This window comes from Mustela nigripes, chromosome 5 (assembly GCF_022355385.1).
Source record: "Mustela nigripes isolate SB6536 chromosome 5, MUSNIG.SB6536, whole genome shotgun sequence".
Classification (NCBI taxonomy): Eukaryota; Metazoa; Chordata; class Mammalia; order Carnivora; family Mustelidae; genus Mustela; species Mustela nigripes.
Window position 1 is genome coordinate 123,443,825 of NC_081561.1, and position 10,868 is coordinate 123,454,692.

At 42.9% G+C, this 10,868-nt stretch overlaps 1 protein-coding gene across 5 annotated transcripts in view; it reads right to left on the reverse strand.

Moving 5' to 3' along the window:
• Positions 1-1,051, reverse strand: part of HACE1 (HECT domain and ankyrin repeat containing E3 ubiquitin protein ligase 1) — a 116,313-nt gene extending 115,262 nt beyond the window's left edge. For 2 of the 5 annotated variants that reach the window (XM_059401120.1, XM_059401118.1), the window contains exon 1: positions 776-1,051. In XM_059401120.1, the coding sequence (XP_059257103.1) occupies positions 776-851 (76 nt within the window). In that variant the 5' untranslated portion in view covers positions 852-1,051. The remainder of the gene's footprint in view (positions 1-775) is intronic. The other 3 variants (XM_059401119.1, XM_059401122.1, XM_059401121.1) reach the window with 3 other exon arrangements.
• Positions 1,052-10,868: the final 9,817 nt, after the last annotated feature.

A 10,868-nucleotide genomic window follows, 5' to 3' on the forward strand; every position in this document is an offset into this window, starting at 1 on the left:
GAAACGTAGGAATTCGTGAGGCTGCAAACACAACAGCTTCAATCCTCACCTTCCTTATTGCTAGTGCTTTCTTTACCTAAAGAAACCCTGGCACGATGAACTAAAATTCCTCAACTACGAGGATCGTGCCTTATTCCTCTTTGTAAAAGGTCCCCAAGACAAACTTAACATCTGATGAATAAATGAAGAATGAAGACAGGCAGGCATCGTTTCAAAGTGTGTACACACAGGCGCACAGTACTTTAAGGGTACATATTTGATATTTAACACGCTTTTGTCTGCCAAAAGATCAAAATACAGTACTCTCCATTTCCGAAAAGAAAAGAAAGGCTACTTAATTCCCGCTCTGCAGCTTAAAGTAAAAAAAAAAAAAAAAAAAAACTATTTTGGTGCATCTCTTTACCCCCAGCTAGCAACGACACTAAAATGACCCACAACTGTAATGTTTTCTGAATCCGGGTCTCGGCCATCCTACTGATATTTTTGCCCCTTTGCCAAAACCCCAAATCGACGGTCGGGAGACTTCTGTCTTGCTTCTTCCAGCACCAGCGCCCACAGAACCCAGACCCTCCCCCAAACTCCCACCTGCCTGGGTGGGAGCAGCGGTCGAGGGGTAGTCGGGGGTTCCAGCCCGGCCCCTCCCAGCTAAGGAAAGTAAATGTGGGCGTTTTCTCCGCTTTGGGTTAGTTTATCCACCCGACCTCGCCTCAGCGCGAGCCCCGCCCCCGCCACCACAAGGCTGCCCTGGACACCCCGAACCCCCTGCCCCGCTCACCGTCGGGTAGCTCGACGGTGCGCGCGCGGCGCAGCGAGCGCGTCAGGCGGTTGAGCTGCTCCATCGCTCTCTCCATCCTCGGCGCGCCCTCCGCGCCCACCCCGCCGCGCCGGCGGCCTCCGCACCCAGCGCCCTACATCCCGCCCCGGTGCCCGTTTGCAGGGCCGCTAGAGGCCGCCTCCTCCGCCGGGGGCCCGTGGACTGCCGGACCCGCCACTGACGGGACACCGAGGCGGCCGCTCGCGCCCTTCCTGCCACGGCCGCCGCTTCCCTCCCGGTTTCGCACAGCCTTCTGGGAACAGTAGTTCCGAGCCGACCGCCTTCCGCGCCTGAGGCGGAGCCACGCTGGGTGCGCGGGTGACTCCACGCCCAGACTACGCAGACGCCGTGGTACAGGGGTGAGTGCGGGAGGCGAGGCCGGCCCTGGGCGCACCCCGAAGTTCCTGGAGAGACTTGCTCTGTGGCCCCACGCCCTCTCCGGCCAGCCAAAGTTGTACGGGAGAGCAGCGCTTCTTTCATTTTTGTCACTCTCCTATATGGCGGATTGGAGTTTTGCACAGTTCTTAAGTCCATCCTCCTCCTCATTTTAGTTTTGGTACGTTTGTTTTGCAGATGCATGAACTGCTGAAATAGTATATTTTTATGTGTCAAACTTAGAATAAACTCAAATGCAAAATAGAATACACGTTTCCTATCAATGCAGGTAGCTTAATTATTTGTCTCCCCTTTGGGGCGACTTCATGAGGGCGAAACACCACTCTATCTTGTGTCTTATACTCCTATACTTACCACCTGACAGAAAGAAGGAACTTTAAGGAAAATCTCAGTGATGACATAATGAAAGAAAATTTTCGTTTCTTTGGTACAGTGCTGAAGCGTCAAGGTGACGGCAAATCCCAGTGGGGAATCCAGACTTTGATTTTGTGAGTTGCAAAAAAATTTGACAATACGAACAAAGTGTGGAAGAAATGAATTATGAGGAAACCAGCAGGGAAAAATCCAACTTGTCAGCTCTGCCCAGAAGCTGAGCGCAAGCCAAGGTAAAAACAGGAATTTGAGCACTGAAACTTGAAAGAATCCAATCCAGGTAAATACAAACCTGGCTACACAACTGACAATGAAAAGTTATGGGAGGAATTTTCTTGGATGCTAAAGTAATAAAGAAGTAAAGAGCTTGGACTTTCTCAACTTCTCCTTCAAAGAAGCAAAGCTGTTCCCCCAAAAAAGGCAGCAAAGCTGTTCCTGCAATGAATGGGGCACATGTGTGTTGATGATGTTTGTTGGCTGACCAACTGAGTCTCACCTGCCCATCCAGGATATGCAGGGGTAGATGGTAGCAGGCGTGGTGTTCCCTACCAAATCCAGCCTAAATCAGTTTCAAACTGCAACTGTTGGGGGCCCCCCGGGTGGCTCAGTTGGTTAAGTGACTGCCTTCAGCTCAGGTTATGATCCAGGATGGAGTCTCACATCGGGCTCCCTTCTCAGCAGGGAGTCTGCTTCTCCCTCTGACCCTCTCCCCTCTCGTGCTCTCTCTCTCTGTCTCTCGCTCTCTTGTTCTCTCTCAAGTAAATAAATAAAATATAAATAAATAAAACAAAAAAACCCTGCAACTCTTGATCACTTTTGTCAATGATGCAATAGGCTCAAGGCAGACCTCCTAACTAGTTGGTTCAGATGAGACCTAAACCAGTCTAACAGGATTGGGAAGTCAAAGCTTCAAAGGAAACCCAAATGCTACAGCCCAGTCTGGGTCATGCCCCACCCTTTGCAACTTGGTTTCAACTAGAAATGCTTCAGCCTTTCTTGGCCTTCCCATTACCATTTAGATCAAGACCACTACTGTACAGAAGTTAATAGCTCAGCCCCTGTTATCAGTACCACTCCCTAAGCTGTTACTCCATATAAATTATTTCCAGTGTCCTGTGGGCATCAAGCCTGAAAGTCTGAGTACAGGGGCAGGATTACTCAGTAGTCTCCATAGGGAACATTGCTCCCTATGTCGGTCACTGCTCTACATAGGAGCAGAAGATGCTGGAAGAATGCTGCTATAGATTGTCAGGTCTAAATTCTGCAATGTGATGCAGTCTCCTAAATAGCTCCAAGGGGTATGAAGCTATAGTACTATCACAGGCTTATCACCTCCTATCCAACAGAACATTCTACAGAGATAGAAATGTTCAGGGTGCTTGGGGGGCTCAGTCAGTTATGCATTTGACTCTTGACTTGGGCTCAGGTCATGATCTCAGGGTTGTTGTTCCACGCTGTGTGTGAATCCTGCTTAAGATTCTCTCTCTCCTCCATCCCTTTGCCCCTCCCCCAAAAAAATAAATTTAAAAAGCAAAGATTGAAATGTTCTATAATCTGCATTGTCTAATGTTGGAGTTAATGTAGAGCATGAAATCAGCCATAATCCCTGGCTTGTTCAAAAATGTAACACAGAGGCCACTGGGGGCGACGGAAGGTTTCAGAGGACATAGGCCTTTGGAATGCTGAGGCCTGCTTGACCACTCTGCAGTTGGAATGCCTCAGGAAATTGCCTTCCCTAAAGCTTTCTTAGCCCAAACAGCCACCCTGTGATCTGAGACCTGTGCATTGTTCCTCAGGCTGTGTTTAGCTGAGCTCATAGATGATGGAGATTAGCATATCGTCTTTTTCCCCATTAAACAGATTCTCCTAGTTCCAGAAAGACCCCTGTCACACATCGCATGCTTGGGAAATGGCGATCAGGTTTTGTGATTATCCTGAAGGACCGATAAAAGCAGAAGCAAAGAGGAGCAAAGGGTCTTCATCACTGAGCAATGACCCCCTTGCCTTCTGTCTTTCACAGCAAAGTTTGGACTAATCTTTCATCCATCAGTACAGGGATTGCTGGCCATTCCTGGCAGGGTCAAATAGTAGCCACTAACCAAGTGGAGGTACTGAATGCATGCAATACGGCTAGTGCAAGTGAATTTTAAATACATATTTAAGGGGCACCTGGGTGACCCAGCTGGTAAAAGCATTTGCTTTCGGCTCAGGTCATGATCCCGGAGTCCTGGGGTTGAGCCCTGCATGGGACTCCCTGCTCAGCAGGTAGTCTACTTCTTCCTACCCCTCTGCCCCTTACCTCTACCTGCTCTTGTGCATGTTCTCTCTCTCTCTCTCAAATAAATAAATAAAATTGTTTAAAAATGTATTTAAATGTAATTAATTAAATTAATTGAAATTAAATAGCCACATCTACCTTGTGGCTACCATATTGAATAGGGCAGCTATCACACCAGGAACAAAACAGATAACAACAACAGAAAAATCAAATTAGCTGAAGAACTGAAAATTCTCTTACTTGTCCTGTGGAAGTCAATACCAAGAATAATAAATGAAAAAGTTTAAAAGGTTATTTTTATCAAAAGTTCTATTATTAAAGCATAGAGTTTTTCCACTTATAAGAGTCCAGTTTTTTTTTTCTTGAGGCAAAAAAATAAAAAATTAAAAAAGAATCCAGATTTTGGGGGGTACTGGGTGGTTCAGTTGGTCAGCATGGTATCAGATTTTGGCTCAGGTCATGATCTCAGGCATGTGGGATCGAATCCTGCATCAGGCTTTGCAAAGGATCCGGAGCCTGCTTAAGATTCTCTCTTTTCCTCTCCCTCTCCCCCACTCTTCTCCCCACACTCTCTCTTAAAAAGAAAAAAGAAAAAAAAATGCAAGAATATTCTATGGCCCCATTTTAAATTTCTGTTTTCTATTTCTGAATATTTTTTTCTCCTTGGAAATTGGCTTTATTGGAGATACCAAAGCTTAAGTTTCTCCATTTGAAATAAGAAAACAATCAATTTGACAAAAAGCAGAGAGCAGGGGGAACGGAAAAAGAAAAAAAAAGAACAAGGAACATCATTATAAAAACAAAACACAAAAATAAGACGGTAGAAATCCATCGAAATATATCCATGGCCATAGTCACAGAAACTATAAACCGAGGAAATTTAATGGTTAAAAGACAGAAGTCTTGGATTGCATGAAAATGTAACACAAAATACATATTTGCTATTTCTAAAAGACAGCCATTTGGGGTGCCCAGGTAGCTCAGTCAGTTAAGCATCTGCCTTTGGCTCAGGTCATGATCCCAGGGTCCTGGGATTGAGCCTCTGAGCCTCACATTGGTCTCCCTGCTCAGAAGGAAGTCTGCATCTCCCTCTCCCTCTCCCCTCCCCCTCTCCACCCAGCTCGTGCTCTCAATCTCTCTTTCTCTCTCAAATAAATAAAATCTTTAAAAAATAAAAATAAAAAACAAAAGCCCACCATTTGTAGGAGACCACCATTTCCAAGAGTAAATGGGAAAAAAGATATACCTAATAAGTTTTAAAGAACTGGTATTGTTATGTATTAGTCCAGGTTCTCCAGAGAAACAGAACCCATAGGATGTGTACACATATATAGAAAGAGATCTATTATAATGTATTGGCACATGTGATCATGGAAGCTGTCCAACTGAAAATCTGCAGTGTGGGCAGGGAGGCTGGAGACCCAACAGAGCAGATGGTACAAATCAAATCTAAAGGGAGCCTGCCAAAGAATTCCCTCTTGCCAGTCTTTTCATTCTATTCAGGCTTTCAAGAGACTGGATGAAGTCCACTCAAATTATGAAGGGTAAGTAGAACAAATCAACGAAAGTAGGAGCTGGTTCTTTGAAAGAATTAATAAGATTGCTAAACCCCTGGCCAGACTTATCAAAAAGAAAAGAGAAAGGACCCAAAGAAATAAAATCATGAATGAAAGAGGAGAGATCACAACTAACACCAAAGAAATAAGGACCATTATAAGAACATACTATGAGCAACTTTACGCCAACAAATTTGACAATCTGGAAGAAATGGATGCATTCCTAGAGACATGTAAACTACCACAACTGAACCAGGAAGAAATAGAAAGCCTGAACAGGCCCATAACCAGCAAGGAGATTGAAACAGTCATCAAAAATCTCCAAACAACAAAAGCCCAGGGCCAGACGGCTTCCCGGGGGAATTCTACCAAACACTTAAAGAAGAACTAATTCCTATTCTCCTGAAACTATTCCAAAAAATAGAAATGGAAGGAAAACTTCCAAACTCATTTTATGAGGCCAGCATCACCTTGATCCCAAAATCAGAAAAGGATCCCATCAAAAAAGAGAACTACAGACCAATATCCTTGATGAACACAGATGTGAAAATTCTCACCAAAATACTAGCCAATAGGATTCAACAGTACATTAAAAGGATTATTCACCACGACCACGTGGGATTTATTCCAGGGCTGCAAGTTTGGTTCAACATCCGCAAATTAATCAATGTGATACAACACATCAATAAAAGAAAGAACAAGAGCCATATGATACTCTCAATAGATGCTGAAAAAGCATTTGACAAAGTCCAGCATCCCTTCCTGATCAAAACTCTTCAAAGTGTAGGGATAGAGGGCACATACCTCAATATCATCAAAGCCATCTATGAAAAACCCACCACAAATACCATTCTCAATGGAGAAAAACTGAAAGCTTTTTCGCTAGGGTCAGGAACACGGCAGGGATGTCCATTATCACCACTGCTATTCAACATAGTACTAGAAGTCCTAGCCTCAGCAATCAGACAACAAGAGGAAATTAAAGGCATCCAAATCGGCAAAGAAGTCAAACTGATATGATACTATATATGGAAAACCCAAAAGACTCCACTCCAAAACTGCTAGAACTTGTACAGGAATTCAGTAAAGTATCAGGATATAAAATCAATGTGCAGAAATCAGTTGCATTTCTCTACACCAACAATACAGAAGAAAGAGAAATTAAGGAGTCAGTCCCATTTGCAATTGCACCCAAAACCATAAGATACCTAGGAATAAACCTAACTAAAGAGGCTAAGAATCTATACTCAGAAAACTATAAAGTACTCATGAAAGAAATTGAGGAAGACACAAAGAAATGAAAAAATGTTCCATGCTCCTGGATTGGAAGAATAAATATTGTGAAAATGTCTATGCTACCTAAAGCAATCTACACATTTAATGCAATTCCTATCAAAGTACCATCCATCTTTTTCAAAGAAAATGAACAAATAATCCTAAAATTTATATGGAACCAGAAAAGACCTCGAACAGCCAAAGGAATATTGAAAAAGAAAGCCAAAGTTGGTGGCATCACAATTCCAGACTTCAAGCTCTATTACAAAGCTGTCATCATCAAGACAGCATGGTACTGGAACAAAAACAGACACATAGATCAATGGAACAGAATAAGAGCCCAGAAATAGACCCTCAACTCTATGATCAACTAATCTTTGACAAAGCAGGAAAGAATGTCCAATGGAAAAAAGACAGCCTCTTCAATAAATGGTATTGGGAAAATTGGACAGCCACATGCAGAAAAATGAAATTGGACCATTTCCTTACACCACACCCCAAAATAGACTCAAAATGGATGAAGGAGCTCAATGTGAGAAAGGAATCCATCAAAATCCTTGAGGAGAACACAGGCAGCAACCTCTTTGACCTCAGCCGCAGCAACATCTTCCTAGGAACATCGCCAAAGGCAAGGGAAGCAAGGGCAAAAATGAACTATTGGGATTTCATCAAGATCAAAAGCTTTTGCACAGCAAAGGAAACAGTTAACAAAACCAAAAGACAACTGACAGAATGGGAGAAGATATTTGCAAGTGACATATCAGATAAAGGGCTAGTGTCCAAAATCTATAAAGAACTTAGCAAACTCAACACCCAAAGAACAAATAATCCAATCAAGAAATGGGCAGAGGACATGAACAGACATTTCTGCAAAGAAGACATCCAGATGGCCAACAGACACATGAAAAAGTGCTCATATCACTTGGCATCAGGGAAATACAAATCAAAACCACAATGAGATACCACCTCACACCAGTCAGAATGGCTAAAATTAACAAGTCAGGAAATGACAGTTGGTGGCTAGGATGCAGAGAAAGGGGAACCCTCCTACACTGTTGGTGGGAATGCAAGCTGGTGCAACCACTCTGGAAAACAGCATGGAGGTTCCTCAAAATGTTGAAAATAGAACTGCCCTATGACCCAGCAATTGCACTACTGGGTATTTACCCTAAAGATACAAACGTAGTGATCCGAAGGGGCACGTGCACCCGAATGTTTATAGCAGCAATGTCCACAATAGCCAAACTATGGAAAGAACCTAGATGTCCATCAACAGATGAATGGATCAAGAAGATGTGGTATATATACACAATGGAATACTATGCAGCCATCAAAAGAAATGAAATCTTGCCATTTGCGATGACATGGATGGAACTAGAGGGTATTATGTTTAGCGAAATAAGTCAAGCGGAGAAAGACAACTATCATATGATCTCCCTGATATGAGGAAGTGGTGATGCAACATGGGGGCTTAAGTGGGTAAGAGAAGAATAAATGAAACAAGATGGGATTGGGAGGGAGACAAACCATAAGTGACTCTTAATCTCACAAAACAAACTGAGGGTTGCTGGGGGGGAGGGGGGTTGGGAGAAGGGGGGTGGGGTTATGGACATTGGGGAGGGTATGTGCTTTGGTGAGTGCTGTGAAGTGTGTAAACCTGGCAATTCACATACCTGTACCCTGGGGGTTAAAAATATATTATATGTTTATAAAAAATTTAAAAATTAAAAATATATATTAAAATACAAAAAAATTATGAAGGGTAGCCTGCTTTACTCAGAGTTCACTGATTTAAATGTTAATCTCATCCACAAAGATCCTCCAAATGGACACATAAAGTGAACCATTACAAACACTATTAATATTGGCAAAATAAACTTTAGAGCAAAAAACATTATTAGAGTCAGAGAGTCACCAAGAAGTTTGTAATAGCCCTGAATCTATGCCTGACAACACAGACTAAAAATATATCTACACTTGACAGAATCACAAAAATAAGTTCTACCACCAAGAGTAGATTTTTTAAAAGATTTATTTATTGGGGCACCTGGGTGGCTCAGTTGGCTAAGCATCTGGTTTCAGCTCAGGTCATGATCCTGAGGTCCTGGGACCTGAGCCCTGAATTGGGCTCCCTGCTCAGCAGGAAATCTGATTCTCCCTCTGCCCTGCTCATACGCTTTTCACTCTCTCTCTCTCTCAAATAAATAAATAAAAAGTCTAAAAAAAAAAAAAAAGACATTTATTTATTTGAGAGGGGGGAAGGGCAGAGGGAAAGGGAGAGAGAGAATCCCAAGCAGACTCCCTGCCAAGCTCAGAGCCCAACACAAGGCTCCATCCCATGACCCTGAAATCAAGAGTCAGACACTCAACTGAGCCACCCAGTCACCTCCCCACCACAAACGATTTTTTTTTAAGATTTATTTCTTTATTTTAATGGGGGGAGAGGGAGAGAGAATCCCAAGCAGACTCCCCAAACAGTAGATTTTTAATACCCTTCACTCTGAAACTGATAGAGCTAGAAGAAAAAGGTAAGGAGAATAAAGATTTAGAAAATTGAAATACAAGCCTCATCAAGGGCATGTGTGAAACACTCACTCCCCTAACAGAGGAGTACACATTCTTTTGAAGTACCTAAGTTACATCTACAAAAGCACAAAGGGCAGTAGTACTTGTCTTCCAAGCAGTGTGAACTGGGGCAACTAAGGAGACCATGAGAAAAGCCAGGCTAGGGTAGGATAGTAACCCCAAGGAATGGAGTGGACAGAGGCAGCTATCAAAGGAAAACAAAGAAGGCTGCGAGTCAAGGAGGGCAGGGGACATAGGAACCAGAAGAACTAACTGGAGCTTAACCGAAAGACGCAGCTACAGGTCTCATTAAACCACTCTCTCATTCAATATACAAGCAGCACATTTTTATTTTTATTTATTTTTTTAAAGATTCTATCTATCTGAGAGAGGGAAAAGAGTCACCTCTAGAGGCAACAGAATTTTTATTTTATCTTATTATTATTTATATTATTATTTTTAAGATTGACTTACAATCTGGCTCACCATCTGAGCCACCCAGGCACCCCCCAGAATTTTTAAATTTGGGGATCTGGGGCATCTGGGTGGCTCATCAGTGAAGTGTCTGCCTTCAGCTCAGGTAATGATCTCAGGGTCCTGGGGTCAAGCCCTGAGTCAGGCTCCCTGCTTAACCGGGAGTCCGCTTCTCCCTCTCCCTCTGGCTTTCCCATTGCTTGTGCTCTCACTCTGTCTTTCTCTCTCTCTCAATGAATAAATGAAAAATCTTAAAACAAACAAACAAACAAACAAACAAACAAAAAACTTTAGGATCCTGCACTTGCCTTATTGGATTTCATCTTGGAATACTGAAGCCATTATTATACCTGCAAAGATCTTTTTGGATCCTGCATCTACTACACAGGTGTTTAATATCCTCCCATGATGTATATCCTGTGCAGATTTGACAAACTTGCCTTTATAGAGATTTAAGCTAAAAGAAGTGCAAAAACACGAGGCGATTGAAGAAAAACTTACTTAGAATTGCCACTTAAAACTTCTCCTAGATTCTCTGTGATTCATTAATGGGATCTTTTGGGGAGAATGTTTCATCATTTATGAATACATCTGATTGTCCATCTATTGAAAACCACATAAAAATGGTTGTGCATAGTTTTAGCCCTATGAAGAGGTCAGTGTGGTAAGGAACTGAGGCCAGCCTCAGGCCAGCAAGGAATGGAAAATCCTGCCAACAACCCCTTGAGTGAGCTCAAGAGCAGATGCTTCTCCAGTCAAGCTTTCTGTTGACCACTGCCCTGGTTGATACTTTGCAGGTTTGTGAAAGACACTGAAGCAGAGGACTCATTTAAGTTCCACCCTGACTCCTAGCCTAGAGAAACTGAGATAATAAATGTTTTAAGTCAATTAAAAAAAAAAAAAGGTGGGGCGCCTGGGTGGCTCAGTGGGTTGAGCCTCTGCCTTCAGCTCAGGTCATGATCCCAGGGTCCTGGGATCGAGCCCCACGTTGGGCTCTCTGCTCGGCAGGGAGCCTGCTTCCTCCTCTCTCTCTGCCTGCCTCTCTGCGTACTTGTGATCTCTCTCCCTCTGTCAAATAAATAAATAAAATCTTTAAAAAAAAAAAAAAAAAAAAAAAAAGGTTGTGCACATTTTAATC